This window comes from Peromyscus maniculatus, chromosome 2 (assembly GCF_049852395.1).
Source record: "Peromyscus maniculatus bairdii isolate BWxNUB_F1_BW_parent chromosome 2, HU_Pman_BW_mat_3.1, whole genome shotgun sequence".
Classification (NCBI taxonomy): domain Eukaryota; kingdom Metazoa; phylum Chordata; class Mammalia; order Rodentia; family Cricetidae; genus Peromyscus; species Peromyscus maniculatus.
This window is the reverse complement of record NC_134853.1, coordinates 138,792,244-138,815,489: the sequence shown is the minus strand read 5'-3', so window position 1 is coordinate 138,815,489 and position 23,246 is coordinate 138,792,244. Positions and strand designations below refer to the sequence as shown.

General features: G+C 39.4%; 1 protein-coding gene across 10 annotated transcripts in view; it reads right to left on the bottom strand.

The window, feature by feature from the left end:
* The window catches only part of Foxj3 (forkhead box J3), a 98,292-nt gene that overhangs the window by 50,370 nt on the left and 24,676 nt on the right, over nucleotides 1–23,246 (bottom strand). For all 10 annotated transcript variants that reach the window (XM_042271800.2, XM_076564950.1, XM_042271798.2 and 7 more), the window contains one exon: nucleotides 10,612–10,936. In XM_042271800.2, the coding sequence (XP_042127734.1) occupies nucleotides 10,612–10,936 (325 nt within the window). The remainder of the gene's footprint in view (nucleotides 1–10,611; nucleotides 10,937–23,246) is intronic.

The following is a 23,246-nucleotide window of genomic DNA, read 5'->3' as shown; positions in this document are numbered from 1 at the left end:
GCGTATAGCTCAATAGAAGAAGCTTTCTAGCATACACTAGGCATGGTTGGGTTTGATCTCCAACAATGCGCCCCCACCAAAGAGAGAAAAGTCTCTCAGATAGGCTTATAAATAAACTGAACACACTAGAAAAAGATTGGAAAACTTGAGGACAGATCAGTAGATGTTTTCCCAACATAACCAGCATGTGCCCGCCGACTTAAAACAAAAACGATTCTTAAAAGACTCCTGAGATAGAAAAAATGGGCAGAAGGAAAATTCAAACAAGTTACAAAACAAGGTTTCAACACAAGACATAAGACTTTCAAAGAACATCACACAAAATTTAAAAAACAAACAACAAAAACCATACCCAAGGGCTAAAGGTATAGCTCAATAGTAGTACTTGTGTGTCATGCATGAGACCGTAGGATAGATTCTCAACACACACACACACACACACACACACACACACACACACACACACACACCACACCACACAAGCCAAGCTCAAGCACACACACACTCCTACATTCCAGTTCGGCCTGGTGGCACACACCTGTAACCTCAGCACTTGTGAAGCAAAGGCAGAAGGATCAGGAGTACAAGGCCGACCTAGGTTATACGCTATCTCAGAGAATAACAGGGGACATTACACTATTACATGTATTATAGTAAAAATGCTGAAAACCACCAACAGCGGTGGCACACGCCTTTAATTCCAGCACTCTGGAGGCAGAACCAGGCAGATCTCTGTGAGTTCGAGGCCAGCCTGGTCTACAGAGCGAGATCCAGGACAGGCACCAAAACTACACAAAGAAACCCTGTCTCTAAAAAAAAAGGCTGAAAACCAAAATGAAGATATCTTGAAGGCAACGTAGAAAGAAAAAAATACTTTATGTAGTATTTAGCCAGGTGGTGGTGGCAGCACATGCCTCTAATTTCAGCATTCAGTAGAGGCAGGCTGATCTCTGTGAGTTCAAGGCCAGCCTGATCTACAAAGGGAGTTCCAGGACAGCCAGGAATATACAGAGAAACACGGTCTTTAAAAAAAAAAAAGGGGGGGGGAGGGTACATTTTAAAACATTTTTTTAAATTTCTTATGAAGTCTTTAAAACTAGCTAAAGAAGACACAGTAGTTGATTAAAAAAATTCAATATACAAATAAAAGTAAAGGTAGACCAGCAAGACAGCTCAGCAGGTAAAAGCACCTGAGTACTAGATGGGGTACTGCATTGTACAAGACCGATGGCATGAGTTCATCCTCAGAATACAGGGTGGAGCAGAGTACTGACTCCTGAGATGTATCCTCTAAGCTCAACACCCATGCCTGCAATCAATCACTCTCTCTCTCTCTCCTCTCTCCTCTCTCTCAAATAATAAATGTAATTTTTAATTGAAAAAAGGGCCAAGTGAGATGGCCCAGCACCAAGCCTGATTCCCTATACCTGACCACTGAAGCCCATGTAAGTGGAAAGAGAGCCAACTTCACAGAGTTATCTTCTGACCATGGTGCACACAAACACACAATATATAAAATTTTAGGTATTTTGAAGTTAAAAGTATAAAGGAACTAGAAGAATTCAGCTTGTGAAATTCTTACATTATACAAGACATGGCGTGATACTACATGACGGCAGGTTGTATGTAGTAAGTTAAAGACAATCCATATTTGAGTCCTCTTAAAATCATTGTGTTGAAATCTAATTCCAATGTGGTAATGTCTGGAAGCAAGGCCATGGGAGAGTGATGAGATTATGAGGGTGGCTTTCATGCAAAGGACAGTGCCTAGAGGAGAAGGTGCGTGCACCTTCCACCACACGAGACTTCACAGATAGCCTCACTGAGCCCAGAAGTGGGCCCTCAACCAAGACTATAGTCACCAGATTTTCTGTTACTGTGTCAGTCCAGGACGCTAGCTTCACGAATACTAGTACAACAGCTTCCTATATGTTGCTCCCTTCCCCTCTCTGCCATTCTCCACACTGTAGGCAGTTCTGTCTTAGCATTACAAATCTGATTCCAGTCACTTATAACCTTCCAAAACTTTCCCATTGCAAACAGATTTTATAAAAATCAAATATTCTTAAGCATCCAAAGACATGCTCTGAACTACCTCACTGCCTACATTCACCCACTCTAATGTTCTTTCTCACTTCCGAGGCTTTCCTTAAGTTGCTAAGTTGGCAAAATTATTGCCCCCAGAATTTTCAACTACATTAATCTACCCAACTTTATGTCTGCTTTTACTTTAAATATCAGTTCTTTCCTAAACATTTTGTGTGTGTGTGTGTCTGTCTGTCTGTCTGTCTGTCTGTGGATATATGCAGCACATGTACAGGTGTCCATGGAAGCCAGAAGAGTGTTGCAGCACCTTAAAATGGAGTTACAGAAGGTTAGGAGTTGCCCAACATGGGTTACTGGGACTCGAACTTATGTCCTCTAGAAAATCAACATGTGTTCTTTACTACTGAGCCATCTCTCCAATCCCTCAGAATCAGTTCTTCCTAGAAGCCCTGACTGACTTTCAATGGTTATGTCAGATTTCCTAACTTCTTACCTTTAATAGGTTTCCTAATCCACACTGTATTCTTTTTTTGTTTTTTGTTTTTTTTGTTTGTTTGTTTTTCGAGACAGGGTTTCTCTGCGTAGTTTTGCACCTTTCCTGGAGCTCACTTGGTAGCCCAGGCTGGCCTTGAACTCACAGCGATCCGCCTGGCTCTGCCTCCCTGAGTGCTGGGATTAAAGGTGTGCGCCACCACTGCCCGGCTACCACACTGTATTCTTAAACAAAATGTAAAAGGCCTCATTAAGAATTGAGACCTGCTCATCAAACGCGAACTTAGATCACAATGCTTTTTTAGTCATGAAAAAACTCTGTTCAAACATGTATCAGAGGTGTAATAAAAACACCCATACGTAATACACCACACATGTCACTGCTTCAGTCTTTGCTGCTTGAGGCTTCCCAACCTGGGTGGTGTCTATCTCCAATAACCCCAGAAAAGTTAGGAATGTAGCGGTTAGAATGACCTAAAAGCTGGCCTAGAGAAAAACGGCTCAGGGTAAATATGTATTTAAGATATACTGCTTGGCATTGAAAATCCCATCCCACAAAACAGTTATCAAAAAAACTCAAGATATGGGGCTAGAGAGGTGGCTCAGCAGTTAAGAGTACTGTCTACTTTAACAGAGAACACAGGTTCAATTCTAAGCATCCATAGCTGTCTATAACTCCATCCCAGAGGATCTGACCCTCTTCTGGACTCCATGGGCACAAAACACACGTGTGGTGAATAGCACAGATAAACATAAAGACAAAACACCCATATACATAAAATAAAAAACAAAGTATTTTTTTTAAACCTCATTATGTATTAGTATAGATTCCTGGGTTCCATCCAAAGTAATTAATTCAAAATCTCTTGAGTTGCAGTTCAAGAATCTAAATTTTAAAAGCACTCTACTGCCTTTTATTTTAAACTGGCACCTCTAATCCAATCAACATTAGATTTATCTATCTGTATCTTTTCCCACTGTGAGTGTTCTTCTGTTGCTCGAAACTTAAATCAGTCTTATAATAAAAACCCTGGTACCAGATATTGGGGTAAATGCTAAAATATCAGATATTGGGGTAAATGCTGAAATATCAGAGAGACAAGCCACAGCCACCACCTCTTAACTCACCAACTCCTCAGCCTGAAAAAGCCTCTAGCTGAAAGGGACGCTTCTGTCAAAAAAAAAAACCTTTAGTTCCTGTCTCCTCATGCCTTATATACCTTATATACCTTGCTCCACCCAGCCATCACTTCCTGGGATTAAAGGCGAGTGTGCTTCCCAGTACTGGGATTAAAGGTGTATGACACCATTACCTGGCCTCTATGTTTAATCTAGTGGCTTGTTCTGTCCTCTGATCTTCAGGCAAAGTTTATTAGGGTATACAATATATCACCACATCCTTCCCTGTGGGAAGGAGGACAGAGAGGGATGGGAGAGGGGCAGTGCAGAAGGAGAATATATCAGTCTGTGCTCATCTGTTGTAACCTATCAGGCACATAAAAGTTTCAGAATAGTTCCCAACTTCTATCATCCAACCTTCTTTGTTGGGAGTTAATAAGTGCAGAATGCCTTTACTCAAGTAACACCATCAAACAAATACAGTAAGTCATGATTCCTCTGTATATCTCCAACCTTACGTTGTAGTCTGAGAAAGTATGTCATTGTTGGACTGCTCTGGTCAAAAGCTAAGGGGCTGGGATAGTGCCTGCTATACAAGTGTAAGGATCTGAGTTTGGATCCCCAGCATGCAAATACAACAGCCAGGTGCAGCAGTGCACAGTTGGAGCCCCAGCACTGGGGCCAGGGACCGGAGGATTCCAGGGGCTTACTGGCCAGCCAGTCTAGCCAAAACAGCAAGCTCCAGTTTCAAGAAAAAGACCCTGGAGAAGTGACTGTGGAAGATATCTAGCCTTCACTGCACCCATCCACCCAAGCACATCTGCACATCCATGCACATCTATATACTAGTTTCTTCAATGTGATCAGACATAATTACTACTGCTTATACTTAGTTTTAAGGTTTCCTTTTCTGCCCCCAATCTTTTGTTACCCTAATTCCTAATGATTTATAGGGTTAATCTTCCTCAGTAAAAGGATTAACACAAAAATTTTAATTCTTTTTCCTCTATTTCAGATTATAAATAAGTCAATTATGGAATACTCAAGAGTTACCTTTAATAATGTAATCTCCTTCAACACCCTTACATGAAAGGAAGTTTTAACTGAATGTTAAGGTTTTATCTGACCTTTTATAATGAACATAGTAAGGTTTTCTATTCTGGGTGACTACATTTCTAAAACAGTTTGTGGCTGCTTTAAAATCTTTTTCCTACCTTCTATTCAATCAACACATACATCACAAGCTGAAAATGCCCTTCCAATTGCCCCAATTTACCTCCTCCTTATGTTGAAAAAAGGGAAGCAGCAGGACATAGAACTGCATAACAAATCTAGGAGAATGAATGGGAATTTATGAAAACAAAGACCTCTAACAAAAAAGAAAAATCAGTTCTCTTTGGTCTCCTTTTGTTGTTGTTTTGTTTTTATTTTTGTTTTTGAGACAGGGTCTTACTCTGTAGCTCTGGCTGTCCTGGAATTCACTATGTAGACCACACTGGTCTTGAACTTACAGAGATTCATCCACTTGCAGCTAACCTCCCCAGTGTTGGGATCAAAGGCGTGTGCCACCACACCCAGCTTTTGGTCTCCATAGAAATGCTCAATATCTACCTATCTCTACAAAAAGGAAAATTAAAGTCAGCACAGTAAATTCTAGGCATCCAGTGTTTTAAAACTCAGTGAGAGAAAGAACTTAATGAGTATGAAATAGTAATCCCAAGAGATACTGAAGGTCTGCCTGAAGCAGATGGTACCAGATAATCTTTTGGGGACTCTCAGTTTTAGGGACAAAACATACTTTCCCACTCACTCCCACTCCCTGCTCCACCAACCATATCTTAATATATAAACTACATACTTCCAAGTGAAAATGTATCACTATTTCTGAAGGTGTTTCCCACCATGATTTTGAGATAATAATCACCAAGAAATAAACAGATTTACAATTTATAAGACAGCGAGGACAAGCAGATTGATGAGGAACATAATCAAAATTTATGTACTGTTCCTAAAAATTGAAACAAGTTCTTCAGCTGGGCTTTCATATATTTTAAGGTCTCTATAATCTGGTTCATTCCAACTCTCTACCAGGAGCCCTTATAATCAAGTGTTTAAAAATACATTAAAATGCCAGGTGGTGGTGGCGTTGGATCCCAGCACTCGGGAGGCAGAGGCAGGCAGATCTTTGTGAGTTCAAGGCCAGCCTGGGCTACAGAGTGAGTTCCAGGACAGGCTCCAAAGATACACAGAGAAACCCTGTTTTGAAAAACCAAAAATAGGCCGGGCGTTGGTGGCGCACGCCTTTAATCCCAGCACTCGGGAGGCAGAGGCAGGCGGATCTCTGTGAGTTCGAGGCCAGCCTGGGCTACCAAGTGAGCTCCAGGAAAGGCGCAAAGCTACACAGAGAAACCCTGTCTCGAAAAAACCAAAAAAGAAAAAAAAAGAAAAACCAAAAATAGATGGATGGATGAATAAATAAATAAAACATCCCTCTAAATATTCAAAATAAATTGCTATTTCTCTTTTTTTTAATAGCTTTCTAGTAAGTCCTCTTCCTTTCACTCTGGTTACACTTTATTCTTTGTACCAATCACTTTAGAATCTTATACCCCCCACTGGTTCTCAGTAACTATACCCTTTAGAGTTAACACTTTTTACTAGGTCACAGACAAAATGGGTATGATCATGACTTATACACCGTAGCTGTGACCAACTGTGTCAACAATAATTCTCAAGCTTCCTGGTTGCATATTATATGTATCTTCATCTAATAAAGAGGATGAACTCCCTTAGGGATCCTGTTCTAAGTTTCTCAGTGTTACTAAACCCAAGCACAGTGAAGAGGAGAAAGTCCTTTTCAAATTAATGAAAGGACAATGAAATTAACTGAAAGATTGATAGCCCACAGGCCAAACAAAATCAAAACACACATTTATTATATTGCAAATTAAGAACCCTGGAATTAGAAACATCTGGAAATTGGGAAATTCTACACAGAAACCCAGATTTCTCGCTTCCCTTAGGGAAGAAAAATTGAGATGCCCACTATGTAGCCTAAGAGGAAAGACATAATCAGAACCCATTAGAGAAGCAGCCACTGATTTGATATCCTCTAGACTTACTATGTTACCTATCTGGTACCTTCAGGAATTCATGTTTACAGCCATTAATAAAGTCTCTGACATAAGTCTCTGACAAGCTTTCTTACTCAAATTTTGGCCTTTTTTTTTTTTCTCTACAGACACCATGTTTTTCTGCTACTAAACAGATTTATATCTCACTAATCCAAACCCTGACAAAAAGCACCTACAGTGTCTGGTAGTAAAAACAGAAAATAGAGTTTGGTTGTTCTTCTAGTAGATCTAGTTCCCAGCACCCACAAGGTGGCCCACAACCATCTGTAACTCTAGTTCCAGGGGATCTGATACTCTCTTTTGGCCTCCATGAGCACCAGGAAGGCATGTAGTGTACAGACACACATGCAGGCAAAACACTAATACACATAAAAATAGTTTTTATAAACCTTAAATAATGTACTTCTGCTTTAGTAAAGCAGATTTACTAAAAAAGTATGCTGTTAAAAATCATTTTTCATACTAGTAAGCCAGTTAAGAGGGATTTTAAATCTGCAAATTAAATTCAACTACTTATGTAGTTTTTGCAAAATTATGAGCTATATACTACTGGTTAAGAACAAGTGCTAAAACTCTCAAATTACCAAATATGGTACTGAGTTTTGATTCTACCGTTCTCTACCTGAGAAATTCTGGAAAATTAATATCTTTAAGCCTCTGTTTTCTTACTTTTACCTTTGGGCAAGAATATCTACTTAATAAGGCTGCTGTGTGACTTAAAGAAACAATGGTATAAAAGAACTTAGAATAATGTCTGGCACATAGAAAATTGAAAATGCAGCTATAATTTGAGTATTTAAGTACAGAAAAATAATAAAACACAGGCTATCTAAACAAAAATAATTTCTATAATATTGCTATCAATAAAGAATGTAGAAAACACACACACACACACACACACACACACACACACACACACAAGATTCAGTTTATAAGGAAAAGAAAGCTGAAGCAATAAGGTAACACCAATTAGATAAAGAACAAGAAAGAAATAAAATAACAATATTTACAAATAGCAAGATGAAAAGGAATATGAAAGGAAGGTAGAAAGGAAGACTGATAGCAGGAATTGTACTTCAATTCAAACTGCATTAGCTGAAGCTAATACAAACACTGCTGTGTCCTGAGAGAGACAGAAAAACTAGTGTGGCATAATCCTTCCCCTCAAGACATGTACCTATCTTCCACAGCACATGGTACCTCATTGGTGCATGGTATATAAGCACAGACCTTTAAAATTTTATAAGAATGTAAAAAGGTAGTAAAGCAGAAACATTTATAAGAAACTGAAGAGTAACTACCACTTAATATAAACCTAAAACCCTATAAATCTTTTATTGTGCACACACACACACATAAATACACACAAGCATGCACACACCCCATGTAGCACACAGCTGGATTAATTCCTATGTAAAACATAAATATAAATAAATGTGTGCAAAAGTAAAAGAAATCAAGTTGGGTTGCTTGTTCACTAGGCAACTAAAGTGGTGGAGTCTCCAAAAGCTCTTTAAATAAGTGGTGAACTCCAGAACTGACACAAGGAAGACGTAAAATTACTCTGGAAACAAAAGTATGAAATTATCCTATAATCATTCCTAACGGTCAAAGCTTCAATGATTTGGAGGACAATGAGGATTGGGGATATAGCTCAGTAGTTGAACATTTGCCTAGTTAGAACTTTTGAGACCCTAGGCTCAGTCACCAATAACAAACAAGTGAAAATCCCATAGAAAGCTTTTGCTGGGCATGATGAAACACATCTATAATCACAGTATGTGGAGGCTGAGACAGAAGGATCTCAAGTTCAAAGCCAGCCTTGACTACATATAATCAAAGTGAGCTGGAAGCCAGCCCAGAGTACATAGTGAGACCCTGTCCTGAAAAAAGAACTAAGATAGTTCAGCACAAGCAAGAAATAAAAAAAAAGGATGATAATGCTAGTACAAAGAATACCCATAAACACTTACTATCATGACTAAACACGTAAGAAAAACCTCTTTCTCCAATGTGTATTCTATGTGTCTGATGGGGGAATGTCTTTCTGTATGCTGTGAAAATATGTTGCTCTGGTTGATAAATAAAGCCATTTGGCCTATGGCAAGGGAGCTTAGAGGCAGGTGGAAAATTCAAACAGAGAGAGAAGAAGGAGAAGGACAGAGCGGAGGAGACGTTGCTAGCTGCTGCCATGAGAAGCAAGTTGTAAGTAAAAATACTGGTAAGCCACAAGCCATGTGTCAAAGTATAGATTTATAGAAATGGATTAATTTAATATATAAGAACTAGATAACAAGAAGCCTGCCATGGCCACAGTTTAAAAATAACATTAGCCTGTGTGTGTTTATTTGGGTCTGAGTGGCTGTGTGACCTACGGGTGAGAGAGATTTGTCCTGACCATAGGCCAGGTGGGACACAGGAAAACTTTCAGCTACATGTGTACACCTGTATGTATGTGCACATGAGTACGTGTCTATGGAGACCAGAAGAGGGCATTGGATTTCTTGGAGCTGCAGTTACAGGTTGTTGCTGAGATAAAAACTACAACCATCTACAAGAGCCACGAGTACACTCTTAACAAGACCAGGGAAAGCCAGCAAGGCTGTTGTTGTTTGTTTGAATTTTTTTTTTTTTTAAAGACAGGATCTCTCTACATAGCCCTGACTATCCTGGAACTCACTATGTAGACCATGCTGGCCTCACACTCAAAGAGACATACCTGCCTTCACCTTCCTAGTGCAGGGTTTAAAGGTGCCATGAACAACAACCATGGTTGGCAGAAAATTCATTTTTGCTGGAGAAAATTAATAATATTCTTCATTTTACAGGAAAAAGAAAAATCACCATTAGAAAACAGCAATGAATGATAAAATTATTGGGCAAAGTTTAAAAAGAAAGTATGTTCACATGCCCTCAAAATATCTCTCCAAAACTTTGTATTTATACAACAATTAACAGTAGCCTTCTAGTGGAGAGCCAGAGATAATCACATTAACCAAGAACTATGGCTGTGCTGACATTTTACACCCTGTGATAAGCAGAGGGGTATGTCACCTCTTTGTTACTCGGCCCCAAATGCACTACTTCTATCATGAGAAAATAACACCAAGCCAAGGAAAATTCCACATTTCTGACAAACTCTTTAAAAATGTCTAAGTCACAAAAGACAAGAGTATGGGACATTCACAAATTAGAGGAGAACGGAGAGAATGGAGAGAATGACAACTGAATTGCAACATAAAGGACACTGAAGAAAACATGACGAAATCTGAAAAAAGCCTATCACCTGGTCAACAGTATTCTAACCATACAAATTTTTGGTTTTGATCATCCTTCTATAGTTCTGTTGTCTACCCAGTGTCACATGAGGTATCACTTCCCACTGACGGCTGTGTCCTCAGTGCACTCTCTCAGTCCACGCTACATCAGTCCCAGGACATAATAAAGTTCTCCCATGCTACTTCCAAAAATAAGTCCATCACTAACTTTACAAATTCCCAGGGCCAGCAAGATGGTTCAGTGGGTAATGACACTTGCTGACAAAGCCTGATGACCTGAGTTTGATCTCTGGGACCATACAGCAGAAAGAGAAAACCAACTCCCACAAGCTGTTGCTTGGTCTCCATGTGTGCACAGTGGCATACAGACACTCACATCATCAATCAATCAATAGAATTAAATTTTTTTCCCATTTCTGGCATCCTAAAAATGATTAAGTGAGATAATTTTATGGCTTTCAACAAAGTTTTACTTTCAATAGCAGTTAACACTATTACCATTGCTTATTGCACAAAAGCTATAATTTAAACAAAATTCTTACCTTCCAACCACTGCCAGCCTCTCTATAATACGGGAAGTTATCACAAATCCACTGGTAAATCTCACTTAAAGTCATTTTCTTTTTGGGAGAACTATTAATTGCGAATGTGATGAGGCTGGCATAACTGTACGGAGGTTTTCCATCTTTGTGCTGTTGGACTTCTTCCTGGTCCAGTGTTGTGTTTGGGTCAAGGAGTGCATTCTTCTTAGAAATTCCCGTTCCATGTGCATTTTGTGTAGCATCAGATTTTTGGATGGCTGCTCTCATGGTGAGCTGTGGTAACCAGTCCATAGATGTTAGGCTGCTCTCCAGTTCAGATGTCATCCTGAAGGTAAATAGACTCCTTAGTGAATATCAAGGAAACAACCCCTGCTTCTCAAAATAATCCAATATTCACAAATCTAGGAGTTCCAAAGTGAGGGAAAGCCTGAGTTAAATCTGGAGGGAAAAGACTGAGTTACATTAATGACCAAACTAAATATTTAAGGGATCAACACTTCCTATCTTTTTTCTCTCCAATCATAAAGGGTTTAAAATACAAAATACAAAATACATAAACTGACTGCTAATGCCAATCTTTCTCAGAAAAAAAAGAGGGGGGAGGGGGGAGGGGGAGAGGAAGGGGAGGGGAGAGGAGGGGAAAGGAGGGGAGGGGAAAGGAGGGGAGGAGTGGGCAGCAGGATCTTGGTATGAAAACTCCATCAGCAGCCCAAGTCCTTACTCACCAACACACCACAAACTCTTAAAATTCAAACTGTACACTTCTATCTCCATTTCTTGGACACAAATTTTAGAAGTTATACAAAGGTGTGCCAACACTAAGATGAAGGCAAGATGTCAGAGAACTGAGAAACAGATACAGGAATCGGCATTAGGGCAAGAAGGTAAAGTTGAGCAGGGGAGGGTAGGAAGATAAAAGCAGGGCAGAACGGAATAGTAGAAGACAAGCTAGCTGAGGAGCCGCCTCAGGAGGGACAGTCAAGGACACTGTGGAAGGAAGGAGGACAGGCAGTACCAGGCAGTTAGTAAAAACCAAAGGCAAGAAACCAGCTTACAAAAATTGAAGACCGAAGAGTGTAAGATAAGAAAGTAAGCCACAATTGGTCTAAAAGCACACCACAAGCCCAGGCTTCAATACACGCCCTGCAAAGTTGGAACTTCTAATGTATTTTTCTCCGAGGCTAAAAAAACTCATACCATTATTACCACCCCAAGAAAGAAAATAAGTTCCACCAGGTTAACACACCTTCTAGAAAAAAAGAAAAAAGCTACTGAAGAGATGGGAAATGAGAACATAGAAAGGATGCTGACACTTCAGACTGCAATTGCTGGTGTTCAAGCAGAGCACACAAACATTCTGTCCCAGGGTCACAAAAGCAAGACCAGTGACCCACTGACAAAGCGGAAGATGAAAGTGACTTCTAAGTGACACCAAAGTACAAAACAGCACTAGAGTCAAGACTGTAGAGCTGGAAGCGCAGTCCAGTGGCAGAACACTAGCATACGGAAGGTCCTAGATTTGCTCCCCAACACTACAGAAACAGAAAAAAGGCCAAGCAGAAGGAGGATCTTGTGGCAGGGAACACCCCACATAGGTCCTTCATCCCAAGTAGCTCCTAGCAAAAAGCAACCTAGGGTCCTGGGCAGAGCCAATTTCTGAGAGACAAAAGAGGTTTGGAATCAGAATTCAAGGACTGGCTCCAACAGTTTCCAGCGGGAAGCCTGTGAAAATGTTCACTGTCTGAAACTCCAGTTCCTCATGTATACAAAGAAACAATCAAAGTATCTACACTTAAAATACTATCTGATAAGGCATACGTGCATACACAGAGCAATTACTCAGGAGGTGTTAATAATATTAGTCTAGGAGTGTCTTGGGAAGGTAAGGTATTAATAATACACTTTTGAGTTGGGGGGAGGAAGAGGGAGAGAGGGAAAAGACAGAAGAAGAAGAGAAGACAGAAGAGAAGAGGAGGTAAAGAAGGGGAGGGGGGAGGAAGAGAAAGGCAGGGAGGAAGGAGACAGAGACACAGAGAGACCTAGAGTCCTAGTCTCATCCTATTTTCCTAATGCTCTGTGCCACTGTTTTACCTTGCTTCTCAAATTCTCTCCTCCTTTTCTGAAAACCAAACTTAAATTCCCCTCAATGGCACCTTCAAGGCTCCTCAAACAAAGAAATAAACTCACTTCATCCCACCACACTGTAGCAGCCAGCAATGCTCAGGCCCAGCATGAGTCCCTTAGGAAGACTGTGACATACGAGGTGTTCTCATTTCAAGATTACACTACAGCAAACGAGGGGGAAGCACCCGAAGCTCACAGCCTCTGACCTTCACTTTAAAGATGGTAAACTAAGTAAGGGTCCACTGACATTAGAGTTATTTTCACACAGGCACAAGCAGAACTAAAACAGGAGCCCAGGTCTCTTAATGCCCAAGTCAACAGTTTTTCTGTAGCATCTTCACTGTGAAATGAGGAGGAAATTTACAGCTGTACCTATGTGACTGATCTAAAGCACTTAGAACAACGTCAGACAAAAAAGTTTTTTTTTAAAGGTCAACGGATGATGATCATAAAAATGAGAGCTATTATTACTGTTCAGCACCAAAGAAGTATCGGCTATTATTCCCCTACATGCTGTTGCTCTAGCTGTCTCGGTCTCTCTCTGCACACAGCTTTACCTTGTTCAAATTTTAAGACGGCAGCAGTTGTTACACACAACTCCCACGTTAATATAAAGGCATGTTTAAACTGAAATGTAACTGGCACCAGTGTAAGAACTTAACACACTTGGGGTATGTCAGCATGAAGGAGGTATTTAAATGTGTGGCAATACATTTAACAAGAATTCATAATTACACATGTATATGAGACTGCTTGAGTAATAAACACAGAGAACCATTATCGATTTCTGGCCCTTGGGGAACTGACAGTTTAATCAAGATCAGGCATGAAAAAAAAATTGAATGAAGGAGCAACATTAAGTATAGGTACTATAAAGGAAACACAGACTGCAGTCCTGGAGGCAGGAGGAAGAACTTCATCTGCATCTTAAAGAAAATGAAGCTCTAAACAGCCTGGAAAGAAGGCCATACTGTGTCAAAATTATGGCACGTTGTACTTCTAATTCTCTCTGTGCTAGGGCAAACGTTAACTACTCCATTAAGTTCCAGGGTTATTTCTAATGTATTCAAGTTTATATACTCTTGGCAGTAAGGCAGGAAGGGCCTCCATTGTGATACTTAAGCTAGAAGCTGCAGTGAGTCTCCATCAAGCAAAAACATCAAATCTGACCATTACATTTGGCCGGCTCACCAGGAGGTTTAGAAAGGAACTTCTTGGTGGAACAGTGATGGCAGAAGTCCACTAGTGTCAGAGACAGGTGGTGGGATGTTTTAAAACAGCACCAAAAGCGCTGAGGAATCTGGTTCTGGAGAGCTGATTAGGAGATGCCAGGCCACTTTACCTCAGCCCATTCCCAAAGCCTCCTTCCTAGCTGGCCTCCTAGACTGACTTCTCCCCATCCCTCCCTGCTAATCCCCTCAAGTCCACTGTACACACTCAAAGAGAAATTAGCAACACTCTTCTCATGTCATTACAGCCATGCACTTTTGATGTCTCTTTCCTGACACTACAGCTAGACATATTTTCAAAAGTTTTAGCTTTAATTATTGCTTTACTAATTCTTCTCTCAATTTCCTAGAGCTGTTCTAACCTAAATTTGGCATTTAACACACTTCATATACCTAAGCTTTCTACCTTCACCCCTCTCTCATACATCCCCACTGAGAACAGTGACCATATAAACTAGTATCTCTGATGCCACCTAATAAAATGCAGATACAAATGATCTGAAAAAATAACTAATTCAATAAGGAATAAAAAATTTCTCATCTGAAATGGTCTCTCCACTCAAATCAAACATCTCTCCCTATACAAAGCCTAGTCCATTATTTCTTTCCACTCTGTATCTCCTAAGCTGAGTAAGATCCTGTTCTTATAAGGCATGGATTAAATAAATAGCACAGAATTTATATCCAAGTTTAATGCCCTGTATCATGGAGTCCCTCAGCTCCTTGGAAGAAAGAACTCCAATGGTTAAAACAAGTGTGACTACCCAATTCAGATGTGTATGTGTGTCTGCGTGTGCACTCACACAAGTGCTTAACCAAACCAGAGTACTTGTCAAGAAACAAAATACTTGTTAGAGGCTAAAAGAAAGTAGCAAAAAGTAGACCGGACAGCATATGGAGGGATACTGCCAGCAGCAAGGTCCTTTATAACTTGAGAAAGTTACAGCCCAACACAGATTGACACAAACAATTCAACTAGAATGCCAGAGAAAAAAAATAGTTAAGATGGAAGAAAAAAGAACACACTGCTTGTAGGAGAAATGAAAACAGAGAAAAAGGAATGAAGAACTAAGGTCTAAAGTTCTGAAATTGATGTTGCAACTGTTTTACTTAAAAGAGCTTCCAAAAGAAATTTTTTCACAACTTCTAAGGCATAAAGAACATCCAAGTATGACAACACAACAGGTGTGGCAGCTTATGCCTGTAATCTCAGCACTTTAAAGAGGCTGGGGCAGGAGTGCTAAGTTCAAAGCTAGCTAGGTCTACTGAATAAAATCCCATCTCAAAACAAAAACAAACAAAACACTTCTCAAAACTAAGTCAGGACATGTGAGTAGGGAGATGGGGAACTAATTTCACTTTACAAAACACCACTGATATGACTTCATATGTGCTTTTACTACCATATTACACTTCTTGGGCTTCTGCCTGCAATTTTCCTCATTCACATGGAGTAGCAACGATTATTCAGAAAGCTTTACAGTTCAAACGAGGAAACAGAATGGTGGAGATATTTTATCACCAATAGGGTAAAAAGAGGACACAAAGGAAAGTAAAAAGAATAAACCTAATGAGGGTGATGATTTTGTGACCCAAATGGTACTGAGCCCTTCCTCTTCATTCCTAGAACCTGGTATTTTTACCTAGAGATTTGGCAGCAGATAAAAAATGGCACAACAGAGAACTCAAATGAAATCTTTGTGCATAATAAACTGGCTCCTTCTTGTCACATAAACTAAATGCCCTAGAAGAGAAATAAACTGATTAAAGAATTATAAGAGGAAATAAGATACAAATCCTCAGCTTAGACATCAGACCTGCCTATGGCCTTATGCGTCCTATAAGTTAAAGCCCTGTTTTAGATGGAAAAACACACTCTTACTTCTGAAATGCAATCTAAAGCCTTAGCTAAAGAAATGTTGCCAAGGGCTGGAGAAATGGCTCAGAGGTTACGAACACTGGCTGTTCTTCCAGAAGACCTGAGTTCAATTCCCAGCACCCACATGGTGGCTCACAACCATCTGTAATGAGATCTGGCTCCCTCTTCTGGCCTGCAGGGATACATGCAAACAGAACACTGTATACATAATAAATAAATAAATCTTTAAGAAATGTTGCCAAGCATGGTGGCTTATACCTTTAATTCTAACACTCAGGAGACAGAGGGAGGCAGATCTCTTGAGTTCAAGCCAGCTTAGGGCTCCGCTTCCCTTGGGGGTTTATTTTGATGCAATGGAACATCTTCAGCAGTCTATGGACCCTTCTTAGAATATTCTTCACAATTTATGATTTATATTTAAGATTACAAAGTAAACCAATTATACTAAGTATGAATTATTGCTACTCAGTGATTTTAAACATACACACCCTACATCACACAACCACCTAGCAATTTCGGTGAAAATGAACCCTTCACAACTACTTACTCAAAGTCACCCAAGAGGCGATTTTAAATTTTGTAGACAGCACATGAAAACTAAAATATACTTATTCCACAAATAAGATCTTACAATAATGATTCCTGAAACAGTCCACAAGACTTCCTTTCTCCACAAAGGAATTCTGAATCCATAGTTCTCAGGAGATATAAAAGCCATAGCTGGTTATCGTCAGCAAAGAGACAAACATGTAACCAAGAAAATGTTATTTGCTTAGTGCATAACATACTTAATTCTGACAGTATAGTTTGTTTCTAACTGCCTTGTACACTGTTCTTTCTTCAACACCTTTTCAAAGGAGTTGTTCCCTGTTCCATTGAGGAGAAGGAACAGCACTAAACTACTTTGCACTAGGGCATGAATAATGATCTGTTAAAATTTCCTTTAAGAGCGGGATGGTGGTACACACTTTTAATCCCAGCACTCAGAGGCAGAGGCAAGTGGATCTCTATACATTCTAGGCCAGTCTGGTCTACAAAGTGAGTTCCAAGACAGTTAGGACTACACAGAGAAACCCTGTTTTTGGAAAAACAAACAAACAAACAATCAAAACAAAACAAATGAACAAACAAAAAAACTTTCCTTTAAGAAACAACCTTTTCAAAAGACAAACCAAAAGAGAGAAAATCCTTTTCGGTCTGAAATGAAAATAAAAACAAGAATTATATTTAAAGATAGAGAATTCAGCAAATAAATAACAAAAGGTCACGTACTAAAACTCAACTTTCATAACTTTTCTTTCACCTCTGAAGTTCTAAGAATTTTTACAATGCAAAGCATATTAAAACTTCTTTAGTGAAATTTGGTGAGAATCACCATCAGAAAAGCAAAAACAGAAACAAAAAACAAAATGTGACTGCAAAGACACCTATCACAAAAACAGATAGAAAAGAATCCCATGAGGTTATTCTGTAAAGTCCTGATATTAATTGCTTTAGAAAACAATATTCGGCTGGGTGGTGATGGCACACGCCTTTAATTCCAGCACTCAGATAGCAGGGGCAGATGGATCTCTGAGTTTGAGGCCAGCCTGGTCTACAGAGGGAGTTCCAGGACAGCCAGGGCTACACAGAAAAACCCAGTCTCAAAAAATAACATCAACAAAAAAAGAAAACAATATTCCTTAAGCTCACCACAGGAAGACAGGCATGGCAGTGCACATCTGTCATGTCAGCACAGGAGGTAGGAGCAGGCGTGGCAGTTCAGCGCCAGCCTCAACTCCACACCAAGTTCATGAGACCCTGCCACCAGCCCAACCCCACTCATAAAGTATTTCCAAAAGTAGTAAATTACAGCACAATCTTTCCTGGATTAGGCAATCCACTGTGCTTTTTAAAATACTTTTCAGAATAATCTAAATCTCTACTACCATGAAGAATACAGGGGAAAAAAAAAGTCTTTTGCTAGAGTTCTCTTCATAATGACACCACATTTTACAAGTTAATGTCATTTAGGTTCCTTCTCTAAGTTAGAAGTCTGTAACTACTCCAACTCTTTCTACACAATTTAATGAGCACAACATATTCATTGCTCTTCTCTAGATGCTCTCCAAATTACCCTTCAACTTTTATATTAATTCATAAAATTCTTAAGTCACGCAAACCATACTCTCAATTTAGAACCCTGTTTAGAGTACAAAGCTACAGGTCAAAGAGCCAAAATGTTTTAATTCGTTATGTATATAGTATGTGTATTTGCTGGTGTGTGAACAGGTAAGTATACACCTGAGTATACTTATGTGTGGAGGACAGATGTCAGGTGCCTTCTTCCTCCACTGACCTCTAACTTTTCCCCACTAAGACAAGGTCTCTCATGAACCTGGAGCTCATTAATTAAGATAGACCGACTCGTAAGAAAGCTCAGGGACCTGTCTCTGACTCACCAGTGCCAAGATTACACAGGTACTTGCCACTGCACCCACCAGCTTTTACTTATGTGTGTGTGTGGGGGGGGCTGTGTGAGGATATGTGCACCACATGTATGCAGGAGTCCAAGGATGCCAGAAGAGGGTGCTGTATCCCCTGGAACTCCAATTACAGTTGTGAGTCACCATGTGGGTGTTGGAACCAAACCAAGGCCCTCTGCAAGAGCAGCTGGTGCTCTGAACTGCTGAGTCAACCTCTCCAGCCTTACCAGCTTTTTAAGTGGGTACTGAAAATCTAACCTCACATCCTTGTGAAAAAACACTTTATCCACTGAGCCATCTTCCCAGGCCAAAAGTAATCTTTACTCTATATGAAATTCTTGTCTTAAAACTATTTTACTTTAAGCAGGGTGTAGTACACGCCTTTAATTCCAGACAGAGGTAGGGGATCAGGAATACAAAGCAACACCCTGCCAAAAACAAAAACAAAAACTATTTTACTTTATAAAGAGGAAAAATAACATTTAGGCACATAAACTAATCTATCATGCATGCAATACACTACATTCAAAACTCTACCTATGGAATTATACGAGTAGATAATAGGCTAATGACCATCGATCCCTTTCCACATATCATCCAAACCATCCCTGCAGCTGATATTTAAAAACCAAAACAGAATCTGCTATTAACCCTTCTTATGCTAGGTTATTTGTGTCCACATAGTCATTTTGTTCCATTAAATTTTATCCTTGCCTCTGTTTGAAACCACTCTGTCTCTGCTCATCATCTAGTATCTCTTGAGATATTCTGCCTCTATGACATTATACCAGTGAGGTAGCACCAATGCTAGCAATGGGGGTGAGAAGATGATGCACTGACAATGGTAAAGAAACAGGTTATACTGCTGCTTGTAATTTCCATAGTTTAGCAGTTCTCGGAATATAGTCTGATGTTGCTCAAATTCTAATTGGTCTTAATAATAAAAAACCCGGAGCCAGATATCGAGATAAATGCTGAAAGATCAGAGAAGTAAAGGAAAAGCCAGCCTCCTTTTTCCTCGCCAACTCCTCAGCCTTGAAAGGTGCCAAGCTCCTGTCTCTCCCCTGCCTTATCACTTCCTCTCTCCACCCAGCCATATCACTTCCTGTTTCCTCCTCCTCAGTGCTGGGATTAAAGGTGTGTGTCACCACTGCCTGGCCACTATAGTTAACTAATGGCTAGCTCTGCTCTCTGATCTCCAGGCAAGCTTTATTTGTTAGAGCACAAACAAAGTATCACCACAGTCCAGAGAGCATCTCACAATGGTGTAAATGGTCAGAACTAGCTCAGAAGCTAGTACTGTCATTTTCATTATGATCATCACAAAATATGTAGGAACACAGTACACAGTGAATATGAGCACATTAGCAGGCATTCATTCATGTCAGCCATTATTACTGATAAGCTGAATACTGATTAGAATATGCTTGCTCATTGTTCTCAATGTACAGACTGTAGCACATCTAAATGGATTTCAATGCTACACTATGGATTTTAAAACCAAAGCAAAATAACCCTTCCTATCTATCATGAAAGTCTTCCTAGCCACAAGAAGTCATTACAATGGCACTTTTCATACACTACATAAAACCTGGAAGGTTGTTTTTAATCTACAATTTACCAGTAAGTCTTAAATCAGCAATATGACACACTAGAGTGTGACAATAAAGAGCTTTAATTATTAACTATCATTTATATTATAGTATCAATGCATAGAACAGTCATGATAAATATCTGTGTTTACTTAAAAAGGTATTCCCAGAGGATTATAAATGCACTATATAGTATCTACTTTTAGGTTCCTTGTTACAATTTCAAGTCTGGTTTAAAAGAAAGATAAGATAAAATGTAGTCTACTACATATAATCACTCTAATTTTTTATAAGACATGGACCAAAAATATTAAAAGGGGTAGAGAGAGGGAAGAATCAATGTAGAGAACACGAGAATTTTAGAAAATGTTAACTACAGCTTCCTTGAAGACAGAGATGAGTAGCTCCTTCAAGACTGTGATGTTTAAGGAAGAAACCATAATATTAGATAAAATGGAAAATAGAGCCAGGCACAGAGGCACACTACAGAGAATCCCAGCACTCAGAAGGCTGAGGCAGGTCTCCAATTCCAGTCCAGCCTTGACTACACACGAAGACATTTTCAAACCTCAAGAGCTGAGGATGTAAGTCAATGGTAGAGTGTTTTCACAGCATAGGCAAGACTTTGAGTTCACTCTGACTTAAAAATAGAATGAGTTGATCTGGACCCCTAAAAGGCTATAATTTAACTAATGAGTTTTAAATTTTGTAAATGTAATCATTAATCTAAAAACTAAATAAATAGACCTTTTGCTTTAAGAGCATATCAATAGTTACCAATTTACATAAAACACCAACTCATTACCATTATCATTATTTTGAGTGAAAAGGTATGGAAGGGAATTGCAGAGCTATCTGAGGTGAAATGGCTACCAACAAATCATGGATAGAGATGCTATTGCTAAAATGTCTTTGACCCTGAGTCTCTGCCTGGAGACAGCTTTTCAAGACTCTGCTGTTTGTGTTTTGTTTCTTGACACCATTTGAGGGCTTCTCAGCTTTGCCATTCTGACTTTATCCTTGTGTTTTCTGACTGACTTTATGTTTTCTGTGTGAGCAGATCTCTGTGAGATAGAGGCCAGCCTGGTCTACATAGTGAGTTTCTTGCTAGCCAAAATTACATAATGATAATTTCTCAAACCCACTGCCGTCCCAAGAAAAGAAAACATGTTCACTAGAGTACACACACACACACACACACACACACACACACACACACACCAGTTGAAAGATGGCAAAAAGGAATGAAGCCTAAGGAGGTATTATTTAATAATGTTACCAAGTAGTGAAAATGTTATGATATATTAACATCGCTGTAAGAAAACTGTACAATGGATAGCTTTTAAACAGTATTTATGGGCTGGAGAAATGGCTCAGAGGTTAAGAGCACTGGCTATTCTTCCTGAGGTCCTGAGTTCAATTCCCAGCAACCACATAGTGGCTCACAACCATCAATAATGAGATCTGGTGCCCTCTTCTGGCCTGCAGGTGTACACTCAGGCAGAACATTGTATATATAGTAGATAAATCTAAAAAGAAAAAAAAAAAGAAAAGAAAAAATTGTATTTAAATGTTGGGGCTACAAAATGGTAAATAAAATACAATGAAGTTTCTCTTAAATTTTCTGAGTAGGTTTTTAAATTTGTCTTTTATTCCAAGTCAGCCAGAGCATGCACATTTATGGTATATACAATGATCAAATCAGGGCATTAGCATACCCATATGGTTAACATTTCTTTGTAGTGGGAACCCTCAAGACTCTCCACTTCCCCAGTCTGTTACCCTTTGGCCCCCTTGAAATATCCAATTCCAAGTGCTTACCATAACCATGCAGCATGGTACCACACTACAACACATTACTCCTATTCTCACGGCAACATCCTATCCACTGACCAGCCTATCCCCAGCACCCATAAAAACCTTCCAGACCCCAATAGGTAGCCCAGACTGGATTCAAACTCAAACAATTCTCTTGTCTCAGTCTCCTAGTGCTGAGGTTATAGGCATAAGTCACCAAGCCTAGCTAAAACTCTTGCTGAAATTTATCTGCATGTGCTCAAGGACACTACAGTTATTATCTAATTTTCAAGTTATCACTTAACAAATGTAAGCTATATTAGGTCCTTCCCCCTAATTTAAAAAGTATGACGAGCAGTTTTTAAAGCTTACTCTAAAACTACAGTAATACAACTACCTCAACAGAATATAGCCCCAAACACATTCAAACATATAATTTCAGTTGCCTTTCAATGAAAGTTCCCAAACAAATCACTGAATTAAAAAAAAAAAATTGAGTTTAAAAAAATGATATTCAAACAATAGGTTCATATCTGTATGGGGGATGGTCTGACATCACATCTCTTACAAAAATGTCGGGGGGGGGGGGGGGGGCACAGGGAGGGAGATAGACCTAAATGTAAAATCTAAAAGTAATAGAAGAAATTGTAAACATACACACAAACACAGACACACACACCAAGTTTATAATATGAAACTGATAAATTTTATCAAATTTGACATTTTCTATTCTTCAAAAGAATGAAAACACAACATGAACAAGTATACTGACAGATTTTCTGTGTCAACTTGACACAAGCTAGAGTCATCAGAGAGGAAGGAGCCTCAGTTGAGAAAAATGCCTCCACGAGATCCAGCTGTAAGAAGATTCTCAATTAGTAATCAATGGAGGTGAACCCAGGCCATGGTGAGTGGTGCCATCCCTGGGCTGGTGGTCCTGGGTTCTCTAAGAAAGCAGGCTGAGTAAGCCACATGGAACAAGCCAATAAGCAGCTCCCTTCCATGGCCTCTGCATCAGGTCCTGCCAACAGGATCCTGCCCTGTTTGAGTTCCTGTCCTGATTTCCTTCAGTGGTGAACAGTAATGTGGAAGTGTAAGCTGAATAACCCCTATCCTCCCCAAATAGCTTTATGGTCATGATGTTTCGTCACAGCAATAGAAACCCTAAGACAAGGGAACAGAGGGTATCTGTAAAAACAAACAAACATCTTTAAAAGCACTTGTATCTAGAAATATAAAGAACTCTCACAAATCAGTAGGAAAACAAAACAATTTTTATGACAAAATATTTGGACAGATGCTTGAACTAAGAAGATGCTGCACAATGTCAAGTAACTACCTGAAAAGATGCTCAGGCACAACAGATACTGAGAACATGCAAAAACTACTCACCTACTGGAATAGCTAAAATTAAGTGTTGCTGGTAGAAATGTAAATCGATGCAACTACTTTAGAAACATTTGGCAGTTTCTTAAAAAGTTAAGCACAAATCCATCACATGATTCAATCATTTCACCTTTATGTATTTACCCAAAAATAAACCATATAT